General features: G+C 32.1%; 6 protein-coding genes across 6 annotated transcripts; 3 read left to right on the forward strand and 3 right to left on the reverse strand.

Moving 5' to 3' along the window:
• Positions 1-1,095: 1,095 nt before the first annotated feature.
• LOC119683373 (histone H2B) lies at positions 1,096-1,537 on the reverse strand. The gene has a single exon (XM_038097033.1). It carries the CDS (start codon positions 1,513-1,515, stop codon positions 1,144-1,146), a length of 372 nt encoding a protein of 123 aa, XP_037952961.1. The 5' UTR covers positions 1,516-1,537; the 3' UTR covers positions 1,096-1,143.
• A 4,768-nt stretch (positions 1,538-6,305) lies between these two features.
• Positions 6,306-6,757, forward strand: LOC119683371 (histone H2A). Its single transcript, XM_038097030.1, has one exon. It carries the CDS (start codon positions 6,362-6,364, stop codon positions 6,734-6,736), a length of 375 nt encoding a protein of 124 aa, XP_037952958.1. The 5' UTR covers positions 6,306-6,361; the 3' UTR covers positions 6,737-6,757.
• A 3,150-nt stretch (positions 6,758-9,907) lies between these two features.
• On the forward strand, positions 9,908-10,658 carry LOC119683368 (histone H1-like). The gene has a single exon (XM_038097028.1). The coding sequence runs from the start codon at positions 9,963-9,965 to the stop codon at positions 10,641-10,643; it is 681 nt and encodes a 226-aa protein (XP_037952956.1). The 5' UTR covers positions 9,908-9,962; the 3' UTR covers positions 10,644-10,658.
• Positions 10,659-12,081: 1,423 nt separating this feature from the next.
• LOC119683376 (histone H4) lies at positions 12,082-12,471 on the reverse strand. Its single transcript, XM_038097036.1, has one exon. The coding sequence runs from the start codon at positions 12,449-12,451 to the stop codon at positions 12,140-12,142; it is 312 nt and encodes a 103-aa protein (XP_037952964.1). The 5' UTR covers positions 12,452-12,471; the 3' UTR covers positions 12,082-12,139.
• A 1,832-nt stretch (positions 12,472-14,303) lies between these two features.
• Positions 14,304-14,738, reverse strand: LOC119683374 (histone H2B). Its single transcript, XM_038097034.1, has one exon. The coding sequence runs from the start codon at positions 14,721-14,723 to the stop codon at positions 14,352-14,354; it is 372 nt and encodes a 123-aa protein (XP_037952962.1). The 5' UTR covers positions 14,724-14,738; the 3' UTR covers positions 14,304-14,351.
• Positions 14,739-14,933: 195 nt separating this feature from the next.
• Positions 14,934-15,308, forward strand: LOC119676173 (histone H2A). Its single transcript, XM_038087407.1, has one exon. It carries the CDS (start codon positions 14,934-14,936, stop codon positions 15,306-15,308), a length of 375 nt encoding a protein of 124 aa, XP_037943335.1.
• Positions 15,309-16,749: the final 1,441 nt, after the last annotated feature.

The following is a 16,749-nucleotide window of genomic DNA, read 5'->3' on the forward strand; positions in this document are numbered from 1 at the left end:
CCTTTTCAGGACCAAAATTATATAAAGAAAAGAGATAAATAAATGACATGACTTATCCAGGGTTTGAAATTGCTTAACTATTTTCAATTGCTTATTTTTGACTACGAAAATAAAATAAGCAAAATGTAAATGCAATTGTTGCATAGTAAGTTTATTCAAAGAAAAGAGATAATGATAAATTATATCATATAGATGTAGTATAGACATTGCTATTAGAAGTAGCATAACATATATTAATATGTATAATATTAGCATCATATGTATACTATTATTAGTATCATATAGTGTATCATTAGACATAGAATGTTTCACGTCATAACATTTAATTGAATCAATATATTTTATTTTTCTTTTGCTGTAAGCAGAAAGCATCAGAAGCCATAATGTAAGACTTGAACTTACTAAAAGAACGCTTAAGGAATGAGTTGTAAAAGAGCTTATCTATCCCATGAAATTGTATGGTATCATAGAATGAATGACAAGGAACAAATACTATATTTATGTTTTCAAATTTAAAGCACGAATGTAAATATAGAATATATCAATTTAAAAGCGATGATAGTACTAAGACTGATGATAAGGATTAAGACTCGTTAATTCAAGAGTTAACTCTATTTAGCAGGTTATATTATCCATGATTAAAAAACTGTAAGATCCTCAAAACCGACAGAAATTAATTTGTTGATTGAATCATTTATTCACTAACAACCAAACGATAGCTGATAATTCATGAAGAGACTGTCAAAGTTTTTTTTTATTTTTTTCTTCTATCAGTAGCCTTTTAAAAGAAATATCAAAAACAAAATATATATCATATTTATATTATTATTATGTTGAGGCTAGTTGAGTCAGTGCACTTGAGCACTTTTACTTTCTATTAACTACGAGGTTTCTTCTTAACCCCTCTTTACGCCTTGTCTGGATTATTGTTTATAACTTTATCAGATCTGCATACCTCCCCGAGGAGCTTGTAACCATTCTGAGATTCAATAACGCGGTGTTGATAAGCCTGTCAGTTTTCGTAAATAATTTCAGGGCTCTATACATATTTATAATATAGATAAATTATCAACTCAATTGAATATTTTTGTGGCCCTGAAAAGGGCCTTTTGAATAAGTGGTGTTTGTTTGATATAACGCAATTTACTTGGAACTAGTATACTTAGTGACAGCTTTTGTTCCTTCACTAACTGCGTGCTTAGCCAGTTCACCGGGAAGTAAAAGACGAACAGCAGTTTGAATCTCCCGACTAGTAATGGTGGAGCGCTTATTGTAGTGTGCTAAGCGCGAAGCCTCAGCAGCAATACGTTCGAATATGTCATTCACGAAGCTGTTCATGATGCTCATGGCTTTCGATGATATACCAGTATCGGGGTGGACTTGCTTTAACACTTTATAAATGTAGATAGCATAGCTCTCCTTCCTCCTGCGCTTCTTCTTCTTATCGTTTTTGGTTATATTTTTCTGAGCCTTTCCATCTTTTTTGGCTGCTTTTCCGCTAGTTTTTGGTGGCATGATTTCTGATTTTAAATTTTAATCGTCGATTTGGAGCAATTTCCGTTTCTATATAAACATTTTTCAAACGAAAGTTTAAAGCAATTTTTTATTTTAAATTGCGTTTAGAAAAAGTATATGAGATAATTTGTCGGCATCATTAAAAAAAAAAGGACGATTGGACGATCAAAAAGGACGGGATTGGGATTCGTAATTAGTCTTTGTTAGGAGAACATACACGCATCGTTCCTCAAGCTTCATAGTCAATAATCGTGGTAAATAATTCAAATACCCAAGTACTCAAGTCTCAAGTGCTCAAGCACTCAAGCTCTCAAGAACTTTATACTCAAGTATTCAAACACTCAAGGTTCAAATACTTGGTATAAAATACCACCAGTACTACAGTTTGACTAACACTTGGTCAAGTAACAGTTTGAGAGTCACTTGTGACTTTCAAACTGTTGGTGCAAAATCGATTTTCCAGTGACTGTCAAACTGTTCAGTGAGTTTCAAACTGTTCAGTGATTTTTAAACTGTGCATTGACAGTTTGAAAGGCACATCTGTAATTAGCAATTTGATGGAAATGGCAAATAATGAAGTTATTCCAGTGCCCCCAAGCATTTCCCAAGATCATTGCACTCCAAATCCAGTCAGCACTGAGGAATTCATTGAACTAAAAAAGTTCAATGAGCTTCTGCAGGAGAATTACTCAAAACTGCTTCAACAATTTCAAACACTTCAAGAGCGGTGTTCCAAATTGGAGAACCAGCTAAGCGCCCAAAGCGCTACATCACTTAATAAAAAAACACTGAAGAGAAAGAAGAATGCTGCTTCAGTTACACCTCCCGAGGAAAAAATTATTGAAAACTCCATCAATACGGAAATCTCAATTGAAGTAGAAGACAGTGAAAAAAATGATGAATTCTCTATAGTTAAATCAAAAAAATTGATGAAATTAAATTCTATTACGGAAGATGTGGAGCACGATACAACAGCTCAAGTTGAACAACATACATCAACTTCAGAGATTGAACTTAGATCCGCTTCTCACCAACACAAAAATAGTAGATCTAATCATCATAACAAACAACAAGCCGAAATGCAGCAAGTAGCGAATAAAACCAATATTAATTCAAAGGAGAAAGTAGTACCCATCACAATAAAAGAAAACATTCCTTGGAATGCACTGATGAGGGCACTGGATCAAAGAAACATTAAATTTGATGAAGCTAAACGGGTAAGAAGCGGCTTTCAAATCACACCCTCCACAACAGATGATCATCGTAAAATGACCAAATATTTGGAGGAGATTAAAGCTGAATTCTATACATACTTCTTACCAAGCGAGAAAAATATAAATATAATCATCAGAGGTCTGGAAGGTATCGATCCTGAGGAAATCAAAGAAGATTTAACAGCTAAGGGTTTCAAAGTACTCGAATGCCACTTTCTCAAAACAAGAGCTCACTCTAAACCTAAACTCATCAAAATAAGACTTCCTAAGGAAGAAAAATCAATATATGATATTACATCAATATGTCACCTAAAAGTCTGCATCGAGGCTCAAAAAGGCAGCACCCTCCCCATTCAATGCCACAACTGTCAGCAATTTGGACATGTCGCAACAAATTGCAGAATGAATTCCAGATGCGTCAAGTGCGATGGAAACCATCATCATTCCAAATGCATTAAACCCAAAGAAGCCGAACCAATATGCACAAACTGCAAAGGCAATCATCCGGCCAATTATGGTGGCTGCCCTAAAAACCCAGTCAATATTAAAAAAAAAGTAATCGAAAATTCAATTCAACAAGCCAAAATCATCAATAACAAGGTCGCCCAAGGTGTATCTTACGCTAGCGTAGCCAGCTCAAATAAAGAAGATCAACAACATAATCAGCAAACAGCACATCACAGCGAACAATTTAATAGACTCATATCCATCATGCAAAATGAATTTAGCATCATGATGCAAAACATGATGCAAAATATGATTAAGAATATAGCTCATTCTCTTACGCAATCAGCATAATGGATTCTATATCAAACAAATTAAAAATCATTAGCTGGAATGCAAATTCCCTGCACAACAAAAAAGGAGAATTAACTCAATTTCTTCACGTTAACGAAATCGACGTGTTACTTTTACAAGAAACTTATTTGAAAGCAGGAATGAAATGCAAAATACCCAACTACACAACATATAGAAGTGACAGAAACAGTCGGCAAGGAGGAGGCACAGCCATCCTGATTAAGAACAGAATCCCCCATCATCATACTACGTCAAATTGCATCAACTTGGAAGCAACAACAATTCAAATAACGCAATCAAATATGAATCTTAAAGTAAGCTCAGTCTACAGACCACCTCAAGCAAGGGATTATATAGAAGACCTCAAAGGACTCATAGAAAACGATGTAACTACGTTCATAGCGGGAGACTTGAATGCATATAATAGAAGCTGGGGCGATAACAACTCCAATACAGCAGGAAGAGCAATCGAGCTGTTTGTAGCGGAAGAGTTAATGTGTCTCCACATTCCAGATGAACCAACGCACTTCGGCATTCGCTCTAACCATATCCTAGACATAGGAATATCCAAATCTCTGAACTTCAACGTACATGTGGAAGTGCTACATGAACTAGACTCAGATCACAAACCGGTATTGTTTGTGGTCGAAGATTATATCATTGAAAGGCCACCCCTTACTAAGAAATGTGTAAACTGGGAATTCTTTAAAACTCAAATGGACTCAGCAGCTCCAATTATGGAACTCACATGTGCCGAGGAAATAAACCAAAGCATCAACGCAATAACCTCAAAAATTCAAGAATCCCTAAACAACAGCACAACCACCAAACCAATTAAAACTAACGACTATTTCATTCTGCCAAGAGATATAAAGGCTAAGATAAGACTCAAGAACAGAGTAAGAAAAAGGGCTCAAACCACAGGAGACCCAACTCTCAAAAGAGAGGCCAACCAGCTTACCAATGAAGTACGAAAACTTATTCATCATCATAACAATTCGAAATGGGAGGAACTAATAACAGAATTAGAGGATGATAGCAAGAAGTTCTGGTCACTAAGCAAATACTTCAGGCTTAAAAACAAAGTGTCTATTCCAACAATACACGGGGCAAATGGACTTAACCACACGAATGAAGATAAAGCTGAGGCATTTGCCGACTCTCTAGAACTTCAGTTTCAAGATAATACTGATGATTACGATAACGTTGATTTCGAAGAAAGGACTGCGAGAAGAGCTGCAAGCATTCTTAACACAGCCACGACAGAAGCTGTATCGCCATGCCTGGTAGATGAAGTTCAACAAATAATATCTGAATTAAAAAAGAAATCAGCACCAGGATACGACAATATTAACAATAGATGCCTGCAAAACTTGCCAGAAAAAGCGATTGAGGAGCTAACTAAAATTTACAATGCCATACTTAGAACAGGCTACTTCCCTGAGAGATGGAAATTGGCGCATATTATTATGCTTCCTAAGCCAAATAAGAACAGATCCTTCCCACAGAACTGGAGACCTATAAGCCTGCTTCCTTCATTGGGTAAAATAGCAGAAAGGCTTATCAAGAACAGGCTTCAGGCTGAAGTAACAATAAACAACATAATCCCGAATGAACAATTTGGTTTCAAAGAAAATCACTCATGCGAGTTGCAGCTTGCCAGAATGGTACAACATATACACAATGCGTTAAGCAGAAGAGAATCGACGGGTTTAGTTTCCTTTGATATTGCAAAAGCGTTCGACAAAGTATGGCATGACGGATTGATTACGAAAATGCATGATTTCAATATATCATCAAGCATTACCAAAATTATAGGCAGCTTTTTGTCAAATCGCTCATTTAAAGTACTAGTCAACAACATAACATCGTCTTCAAGAAACATAGAGGCTGGAGTTCCACAGGGGTCTCCGCTATCTCCCCTCTTATATAATATATATACGGCCGATATACCAAAATATGAACCTTCCTCGCTAGCGCTTTTCGCGGATGACACCTGCGTATACTTCTCAGACCGCAACTCTACCTATGTAACAAACATCATACAAGAACACATCGACAGAATATCCGAATATTTTCGCAAATGGAAAATTAAAATGAACAACGAGAAAACAGAAGCAATTTTCATCACCAGAAAACACCGACAATTTCCTATAAATATCAGAGTCAATAATGTCGAGGTGACATGGGCTGATCAAATTAAATACTTAGGAATAATTCTGGACAAGAGATTAACCTGGAAGGCTCATATTAGATATAAAAAAACCCAAGCAGCGGCGATAATAAATCAACTTAAACCACTTTACAACAATAAGAAACTAAACATAAGAAACAAAACAATGCTTTTCAAACAAATCATACTACCAATAATAAGCTATGGCAGTATAGCATTCAACAAAACCAACAAAACAAATTTCAAAAATTTACAAGCAATTCAAAACAGTTCAATTAAAAAGATCTTTAAGATACCATGGTACATCAGGGCCAGTACAATAGAAAAAGAACTAAACATCAAACCAATAAACTCTTTCATCAAAGAAAAAGCACAAAAACTATTCTTAAAAGTAGATTCACATAACAACCCAACATTGGCTTATCTTAGAACCTCAAATAATAACATCCGCTCTAGCAGATATGCAAATCTGAGACCCAATTAAACTTAATATAAAATAACCACACATCAATGGTAGCGAAATCATCTCAATTTCGTCAATAAAAGGGAGTAAAGGTGATTATACAACCAACTCCAATAAAAACCACAAAAGACAAAAGACAATTAAAAAAAAATAGATCCAATTTTTATAAATCTCAACTACTAGAAACTCAACTCAACTATGTCTGGTCGTGGTAAAGGTGGTAAAGTTAAAGGCAAGGCAAAGTCACGATCAAATCGTGCTGGATTACAATTTCCAGTTGGTCGTATTCATCGATTATTGCGTAAAGGCAATTATGCTGAACGCGTTGGTGCAGGTGCTCCAGTCTACTTAGCTGCCGTTATGGAATATTTGGCTGCTGAAGTTCTTGAATTGGCTGGCAATGCAGCACGCGATAATAAGAAGACAAGAATCATTCCTCGTCATTTACAGTTGGCCATACGTAATGATGAAGAATTGAACAAATTATTGTCTGGTGTTACAATTGCACAAGGTGGTGTACTACCAAACATTCAGGCTGTACTTTTGCCAAAGAAAACAGAAAAGAAGGCTTAAATTATTTTATTTTATTTATTAAAATACGAATACATATACGTGGAGAATTAACTATCAATTAATCCGTCCTTTTCAGGACGACAAAATTTATTTTATTAAAGAAAATGTATTTCATTAAATCAATTGATATAAATATTGTACATACTATCATACCTACCCTACTAACTTACACAAGCCATACTTTAAAACACTTAACAATCAATCATTTCTTGCCTCGCCCTTCTGTTCCGTTACATTCCTGGAAGACCTTCATGAAATCGAAATCTTCGAAAATTGTAAATCAGCCTACATAACAGATAAAATACATAGCATTGTTAGTGTATAACTTAAGACTGCGTTTTGCTACATAGTAATAATTTTTTTTTGTTTTTGGGCAGCAGGTATCAACCAGTTTTTATACATACGAGTATGTATGCGTTCCAATTGACTTCCTAGAAATCAGGTTCGCTGTGCCACTATTTTTTAAGAATGCAAGTTTATTATTCAGGGTTAGATAATTGAAGTGTTACCTATTCAAGCGATCACATTATTTTTTTATTGATTCAAATTACAAAAATTTGTGAAAATAATTAAAATTTCACAATCCATTCACTCTAGCTTGATGTGGCCACCTTTTGTCTTGACTATGGCTGTGATCTTCCAGTATTTTGGCCTATTCCTGAATAAAAGCTTTCTTCAGCGTATCGAAACTGGCTTATTTTTTAGTTCTCAACTTGCTCTCCAAATTGGCCCAGCGTAACAACTCCTTTGCTCATTCGAGTTTAACTTTTTGTTGCTTTGGTGCAAGATCTTGTGCCTTGGAACTTTTAAAGCTTTACCTTGAGCTTATTTTGGAAAATGCGTCAGATGCTTCGTTCAGATATTATCGGTTCTTTGGCCATTTGATTAGTACTACGACGTGGATTTCGTTTAAGTCGAGCCTTCACTTTCCGAACCATTTTAGGCAATGTTGCTGTTTTTTTTTCGTCCACCACTATAGCATTTGGTGACTCTGCCTGAGCTATTATAACGATTTAAGGTACGATACACAAACATTTTATTCACATTGAGATATTTGAGCTCAAGCACAATAGCTAGTTGTAATTTTCCAACCAAATATAATGCAATCACACTTATTTTTTAATTCCATTTCGAATAATATTAGTTCTATAAAACTTAGACGCAAATGCTTGTGGTAATTTGTAAACAATATAAATAGCTGTCATTCATATGAATTTGACGTAGTTGGCAATATCAGTTTGACAAACATATCTCTGTGTAATTTGTAACACTTCAATCGCCTAACCCTTTATATTATTAAGAATTTTTTAATATTTATCATAGATTCGCGTATCAGTAAATAGATACATAAATCTTCGCAGGTAGTATAATCTAAGTTACAATAATATTAATATTATATTTGTTACTAATAAAAATGTACAAAACAAATAACGTTGCCAGGTCAATAGCATAAAGTTTCATAATTACCTTTTTGAAATCAAGAAACTAATAATTTTGTGCCAAATATTTGTATTTATTATTAAATAAATGTGATACAATTATTAAAAAACATTAATATTCATAATATAAAGAAGGAAACATATAAAAAATAATTATTTTTCTTTTAAAAGTTTTAAAATTTATTTATTTATTTACTAAACATCTTATAAAATTTTCAAAATGGTAACACCTAATTTATCTCATTAGAAATTCTGGTATGTACCAACAATCGCTGCCATACCGACATAATTGACTATTTCCCCTAAATATACTCGAACTCGCACACGGCCTAAATGTTTACTATTATTATCATAGTTACTATTTCAATATTTTGGTATTGTAATATTTATTATTATAGATAAATTATTTAAAGGTAGAGTTTTTAAAATTTGTATCTGAATTAGTTTTATAAAATATTCTATATTTTATAAAAGATTTATGGCAGTAGATGGAAAACATCCGAAGCCACTGTGTGAGTCTTGAACCTACTAAAACTAGCTCTTAGGAATGACTATGGAAGATTGCAGCCGCAAGTTTATATATATACTTCAGTATCTATTTAAATGTTATCCATATCCATGTTAGTTTATAAAAAAATTCATCTTAAATTTTAACATTTTATGTCGTATATCACTCCTTATAAAAATGTTAGAATACGCACATCTAATTTTAATTTTATTTTAATTATAAAGTAATAAAAAGAACATTTTTTTTAAATATACATATTTAATAAAATACTTATAATAGTCAAAGTTAAATGATTAAATTATAATTATAAAAGAAAAAGTAAAATGATTTCATTCTTATATATTTTTAATCATGTATGTAGATATAATTTTTTTTTATGAATTCTATTAAGTAGGATACGTACAGTTGTTATATTCGAATGATATTGAAAACTATAAATTTAATTGCTGATATGTTATTAATAACGTTTATATATAATAATTTTTCACATGATTAAAAATTATTTAAAACTTGTAATAAAATTTTAAAAATAATACGTATAGAAAATCTTAAAACATATTTTAAAGTAAACGAATTCAATGTAACATGTTAACATTATGGATGGATATCTAATCTCAAATAGACACTATTTGATATAATTAAAAGTGATAATCTTATATTCTAATTAAAATACAATATATTTATTTATAATTATTTCTATTAGTGCTTTGAAATTTTAAACTTTTATATAAATTGAGTTAATATTTCAAAATAGGATAAAACATAAGCATTCAAAATGTTAAAACTGACGTTTTTATGCATCTCGTGTTTTATTAAATTTGCATTTATAAATATATGAAATATATAAAACCATATATATAATTTAACAGAGAATTGAATAAACTATTTAATAAATAATTTAATATATAAATTATACAAAAGATAACTTTAAAATATTCTAATTTATTAACAAGTTCAACTATAGATTTACAAAATTTAAAGTTTAAACCAATTTTTATATATTTTATATAATTATAATTAGTATAAAAATGAATGTAATAAAATATTCAATATCTTCTTTACTTAATTTGATTTAAATAATTGTGTTTAATTTACTTGGTCTATTTAAAATTAATAATAAATGTTGAAAAATTTTTTCAAACTCAGTAGAAATATGTATTAATGAAAAATTTTTATAAATGCGCTCTTCTCGGCGCTTCGTACAAAGTGAGCTAAGCTACCATAAAAATGCGAAAAAATATTCATAAGTAAGAATATTACGGAATATTAAAAAGCAAATATGTCTGAAGCTGTTGCCGTTGCAAATACAGATTCTCCAAAGGAGATAACTGCCGTTCCTGAAAAGAAAGTTGCTGTTAAAAAGGCAACAAAAGTAAAAAAACCTTCTGCAGCTCCATCTCATCCATCAACACAACAAATGGTTGATGCATCTATCAAGAACTTGAAGGAACGCAGCGGATCTTCATTGTTGGCAATTAAAAAGTATATAAGTGCCACATATAAATGTGATGCCCAGAAATTGGCTCCATTTATTAAAAAATATTTGAAAACTGCTGTAGCTAATGGCAAATTGATACAAACAAAAGGAAAAGGTGCATCTGGTTCATTTAAATTATCAGCTGCTGCTGCTAAGTCTCCTAAATCGTCTGTCGAGGGTAAGAAAAAGAAGGTGCCATCAGGTGTTACGAAGAAGAAGGTTACTGCATCATCTGCAGGTACTAAAAAGTCAAAGGCAAAGGTATCTGGAGAGAAAAAACCTAAGAAATCTGCGGCAGCTAAGAAGAGTGTTGAAAAGAAAAAAACTGAAAAAGCTAAAGTTAAAAGTGTTAAAAAGATTGGATCTGTTAAGGCTAAGCCAGCTAAACCAAAGTCTACTTCTACAAAAGCTAAAGCGGCCGCAAAACCTAAAAAAACTGCCGTTAAAAAAACATCAGTCAAGAAAACTGCTGCAAAAAAATAATTTTAAAAATCAAACTTTAAATTCATCAAAACAGCCCTTTTTAGGGCTACAAAATATGTGTAAAAAGAAGATTCATTATTTATTTATTTATTTTATAAAATGTTTTAGTATATGGTATACCTATTGCGTTTATTAATGACCGGTCACTAAAGATTGAATAATCACCTATCGAAGTTAGGAATTCAATCCAACTCAGACTGCAGATACTGTAGAGAAGAGAGAAACTGTATACCATGTGCTTGGGTAGTGTCCACTGATGCACAAACGGAATAAACACCTAGGAGGGTATTTCATGGATCATAAATATTCAAGACTAGGACTTTATATTGTCTTTCATTAAAGAAAACGGACTTGGAGAAACATTCTAACCCGAGTAATGGGCACAATATACCTTGTCATAGTGCACGATCATTTCTTTTAATAATACCTCATGAATAATATGAAGAGATTCTTTTATTCTGTAATGCGCTATAAATTTAATCTCTAATAAGCAAACAAAAATTCTTTATGCATTTAAAAAAATTATATTCTCTTATTTAGACATTATGTGCAATACTTCACATCATTCTTAAGTTAATAAATATTTATCTTATTCTATTATATTTAATATCCAATTATTTATTTATTATAGTAATGACCATAAAATATTATATATCAAAATATGTCATTTATTTGATGAAATACTCACTTGTATATATTTTATTCACTTAATTTCATTTTTAAATTCTATTTTAAATAAATAAAAATAGTGGTTTATGCTAATTTTATTTATTATTATATAATGCTTCTAATTACACTTGTTAATTTATAACTAACACACCACACTCGGTACTCACTTGCAAGACGCTGCAAATTACTTAAAGATAATTTTAAAATATTCTAATTTATTTCAATAACAAGTTCTTTTATTTCTTTTCTTTATATAATATTGTCATAATTCACTTAATTCATATACGAATTTTTTTCACTTTCATTTTCCCCGCAATCATTTTGCTTGTTGAACACTTGGATTTGGATTAAGATTAAGATTCAGATTCAGTGTGAGATTTGAATTCACTAAAACCACCTCTTAGGAATGAATGGAGAAAATTTTCACACCATTGTGTGGAAACTTCAAACTGCAATATCTAACAGTCCGCAAATTACTTATATACGTCAGTTCTATTTATCTTATTCTATAAAAAAATTGAATGAGAATTATAATTAAGCCCGTAAGAAGCTAGTCCACATATATACTGCTAATGTAACAAAGAAATTGAGAATTATAATAATAAATATTTTGGACTCTGTTAAACTGATCATTTTAATTATCAATTATACTCGACAGACATCAATCGATCAAGCTAATAATAAATTTTATTTTTTTTATAATATTAGAAAAATACCAACACATATATATGTAAATTTATCTCTTTAAGTGTAAGATTATTTGGGTCCTGAAAAGGACCATTGGGCAATATATTATTGCATTATTAAATCAATAATTGATTATTTGCTTAACCTCCAAAACCGTATAAGGTACGGCCTTGTCTCTTTAAAGCATATACGACATCCATGGCTGTAACAGTCTTCCTTTTGGCATGTTCTGTGTATGTAACAGCATCACGGATCACATTTTCCAAAAATACTTTCAATACTCCACGAGTTTCTTCATAAATCAAACCAGAAATACGCTTAACTCCGCCTCGGCGAGCTAAACGTCTGATAGCTGGTTTCGTAATACCTTGGATGTTATCACGAAGAACTTTGCGGTGACGCTTAGCACCACCTTTTCCTAATCCTTTGCCACCTTTACCACGACCTGTCATTTTGTATTTAAATTTTTATAGATATGATAGAACCGTTCGAATTCAAATTCAAACAATAAATGAAGTGACGACGGATGATTGACGACTATTTATAGAAAACATAAGCACTATGAAAGATATGAAAAAGATTGAGTAAAACAAAACAAAACAAAAGAAAACAAAACAAAAAGAATAAGCAATATGAGAAACAATGAATGTTAAAACATGTGAATAGTTGAAACAGAACATCCAGGTATGATGAGAAAATTGAGCTATTCAATTGCGCTATTTTTTAAAATACCATATTGTAACATATCTCATAAATTATGGCTCGTACAAAGCAAACTGCTCGTAAATCGACTGGTGGTAAGGCACCACGAAAACAATTGGCTACCAAAGCCGCACGTAAAAGTGCACCAGCTACTGGAGGTGTGAAAAAACCACATCGTTATCGTCCAGGAACTGTAGCTTTACGTGAAATTCGTCGCTACCAAAAGAGTACTGAGCTCTTGATTCGCAAATTGCCATTCCAGCGTTTGGTCCGTGAAATTGCACAAGATTTCAAAACTGATTTACGTTTCCAGAGTTCTGCTGTAATGGCTCTTCAAGAAGCTAGCGAAGCATACTTAGTGGGTCTTTTTGAAGATACTAACTTATGCGCAATTCATGCCAAACGCGTTACAATTATGCCAAAAGATATTCAATTGGCTAGACGTATTCGTGGAGAACGTGCTTAAGATTGGAAGCAATATAATTTTATAAATATACAAAAATCGGTCCTTTTCAGGACCAAAATTATATAAAGAAAAGAGATAAATAAATGACATGACTTATCCAGGGTTTGAAATTGCTTAACTATTTTCAATTGCTTATTTTTGACTACGAAAATAAAATAAGCAAAATGTAAATGCAATTGTTGCATAGTAAGTTTATTCAAAGAAAAGAGATAATGATAAATTATATCATATAGATGTAGTATAGACATTGCTATTAGAAGTAGCATAACATATATTAATATGTATAATATTAGCATCATATGTATACTATTATTAGTATCATATAGTGTATCATTAGACATAGAATGTTTCACGTCATAACATTTAATTGAATCAATATATTTTATTTTTCTTTTGCTGTAAGCAGAAAGCATCAGAAGCCATAATGTAAGACTTGAACTTACTAAAAGAACGCTTAAGGAATGAGTTGTAAAAGAGCTTATCTATCCCATGAAATTGTATGGTATCATAGAATGAATGACAAGGAACAAATACTATATTTATGTTTTCAAATTTAAAGCACGAATGTAAATATAGAATATATCAATTTAAAAGCGATGATAGTACTAAGACTGATGATAAGGATTAAGACTCGTTAATTCAAGAGTTAACTCTATTTAGCAGGTTATATTATCCATGATTAAAAAACTGTAAGATCCTCAAAACCGACAGAAATTAATTTGTTGATTGAATCATTTATTCACTAACAACCAAACGATAGCTGATAATTCATGAAGAGACTGTCAAAGTTTTTTTTTATTTTTTTCTTCTATCAGTAGCCTTTTAAAAGAAATATCAAAAACAAAATATATATCATATTTATATTATTATTATGTTGAGGCTAGTTGAGTCAGTGCACTTGAGCACTTTTACTTTCTATTAACTACGAGGTTTCTTCTTAACCCCTCTTTACGCCTTGTCTGGATTATTGTTTATAACTTTATCAGATCTGCATACCTCCCCGAGGAGCTTGTAACCATTCTGAGATTCAATAACGCGGTGTTGATAAGCCTGTCAGTTTTCGTAAATAATTTCAGGGCTCTATACATATTTATAATATAGATAAATTATCAACTCAATTGAATATTTTTGTGGCCCTGAAAAGGGCCTTTTGAATAAGTGGTGTTTGTTTGATATAACGCAATTTACTTGGAACTAGTATACTTAGTGACAGCTTTTGTTCCTTCACTAACTGCGTGCTTAGCCAGTTCACCGGGAAGTAAAAGACGAACAGCAGTTTGAATCTCCCGACTAGTAATGGTGGAGCGCTTATTGTAGTGTGCTAAGCGCGAAGCCTCAGCAGCAATACGTTCGAATATGTCATTCACGAAGCTGTTCATGATGCTCATGGCTTTCGATGATATACCAGTATCGGGGTGGACCTGCTTTAACACTTTATAAATGTAGATAGCATAGCTCTCCTTCCTCCTGCGCTTCTTCTTCTTATCGTTTTTGGTTATATTTTTCTGAGCCTTTCCATCTTTTTTGGCTGCTTTTCCGCTAGTTTTTGGTGGCATGATTTCTGATTTTAAATTTTAATCGTCGATTTGGAGCAATTTCCGTTTCTATATAAACATTTTTCAAACGAAAGTTTAAAGCAATTTTTTATTTTAAATTGCGTTTAGAAAAAGTATATGAGATAATTTGTCGGCATCATTAAAAAAAAGGATTGAAAAAAAATAGATCCAATTTTTATAAATCTCAACTACTAGAAACTCAACTCAACTATGTCTGGTCGTGGTAAAGGTGGTAAAGTTAAAGGCAAGGCAAAGTCACGATCAAATCGTGCTGGATTACAATTTCCAGTTGGTCGTATTCATCGATTATTGCGTAAAGGCAATTATGCTGAACGCGTTGGTGCAGGTGCTCCAGTCTACTTAGCTGCCGTTATGGAATATTTGGCTGCTGAAGTTCTTGAATTGGCTGGCAATGCAGCACGCGATAATAAGAAGACAAGAATCATTCCTCGTCATTTACAGTTGGCCATACGTAATGATGAAGAATTGAACAAATTATTGTCTGGTGTTACAATTGCACAAGGTGGTGTACTACCAAACATTCAGGCTGTACTTTTGCCAAAGAAAACAGAAAAGAAGGCTTAAATTATTTTATTTTATTTATTAAAATACGAATACATATACGTGGAGAATTAACTATCAATTAATCCGTCCTTTTCAGGACGACAAAATTTATTTTATTAAAGAAAATGTATTTCATTAAATCAATTGATATAAATATTGTACATACTATCATACCTACCCTACTAACTTACACAAGCCATACTTTAAAACACTTAACAATCAATCATTTCTTGCCTCGCCCTTCTGTTCCGTTACATTCCTGGAAGACCTTCATGAAATCGAAATCTTCGAAAATTGTAAATCAGCCTACATAACAGATAAAATACATAGCATTGTTAGTGTATAACTTAACACTGCGTTTTGCTACATAGTAATAATTTTTTTTTTTGTTTTTGGGCAGCAGGTATCAACCAGTTTTTATACATACGAGTATGTATGCGTTCCAATTGACTTCCTAGAAATCAGGTTCGCTGTGCCACTATTTTTTAAGAATGCAAGTTTATTATTCAGGGTTAGATAATTGAAGTGTTACCTATTCAAGCGATCACATTATTTTTTTATTGATTCAAATTACAAAAATTTGTGAAAATAATTAAAATTTCACAATCCATTCACTCTAGCTTGATGTGGCCACCTTTTGTCTTGACTATGGCTGTGATCTTCCAGTATTTTGGCCTATTCCTGAATAAAAGCTTTCTTCAGCGTATCGAAACTGGCTTATTTTTTAGTTCTCAACTTGCTCTCCAAATTGGCCCAGCGTAACAACTCCTTTGCTCATTCGAGTTTAACTTTTTGTTGCTTTGGTGCAAGATCTTGTGCCTTGGAACTTTTAAAGCTTTACCTTGAGCTTATTTTGGAAAATGCGTCAGATGCTTCGTTCAGATATTATCGGTTCTTTGGCCATTTGATTAGTACTACGACGTGGATTTCGTTTAAGTCGAGCCTTCACTTTCCGAACCATTTTAGGCAATGTTGCTGGTTTTTTTTCGTCCACCACTATAGCATTTGGTGACTCTGCCTGAGCTATTATAACGATTTAAGGTACGATACACAAACATTTTATTCACATTGAGATATTTGAGCTCAAGCACAATAGCTAGTTGTAATTTTCCAACCAAATATAATGCAATCACACTTATTTATTAATTCCATTTCGAATAATATTAGTTCTATAAAACTTAGACGCAAATGCTTGTGGTAATTTGTAAACAATATAAATAGCTGTCATTCATATGAATTTGACGTAGTTGGCAATATCAGTTTGACAAACATATCTCTGTGTAATTTGTAACACTTCAATCGCCTAACCCTTTATATTATTAAGAATTTTTTAATATTTATCATAGATTCGCGTATCAGTAAATAGATACATAAATCTTCGCAGGTAGTATAATCTAAGTTACAATAATATTAATATTATATTTGTTACTAATAAAAATGTACAAAACAAATAACGTTGCCA

The sequence above is a fragment of the Teleopsis dalmanni genome, chromosome 2 (genome assembly GCF_002237135.1).
Source record: "Teleopsis dalmanni isolate 2A chromosome 2, ASM223713v2, whole genome shotgun sequence".
In the NCBI taxonomy this organism is placed as follows: Eukaryota; Metazoa; Arthropoda; class Insecta; order Diptera; family Diopsidae; genus Teleopsis; species Teleopsis dalmanni.

What these genes read in the sequence shown, in the direction of transcription:
- LOC119683373 (XM_038097033.1), bottom strand. Translation starts at nt 1,515, where the DNA reads ATGCCACCAAAAACTAGCGGAAAAGCAGCCAAAAAAGATGGAAAGGCT.
- LOC119683371 (XM_038097030.1), top strand. Translation starts at nt 6,362, where the DNA reads ATGTCTGGTCGTGGTAAAGGTGGTAAAGTTAAAGGCAAGGCAAAGTCA.
- LOC119683368 (XM_038097028.1), top strand. Translation starts at nt 9,963, where the DNA reads ATGTCTGAAGCTGTTGCCGTTGCAAATACAGATTCTCCAAAGGAGATA.
- LOC119683376 (XM_038097036.1), bottom strand. Translation starts at nt 12,451, where the DNA reads ATGACAGGTCGTGGTAAAGGTGGCAAAGGATTAGGAAAAGGTGGTGCT.
- LOC119683374 (XM_038097034.1), bottom strand. Translation starts at nt 14,723, where the DNA reads ATGCCACCAAAAACTAGCGGAAAAGCAGCCAAAAAAGATGGAAAGGCT.
- LOC119676173 (XM_038087407.1), top strand. Translation starts at nt 14,934, where the DNA reads ATGTCTGGTCGTGGTAAAGGTGGTAAAGTTAAAGGCAAGGCAAAGTCA.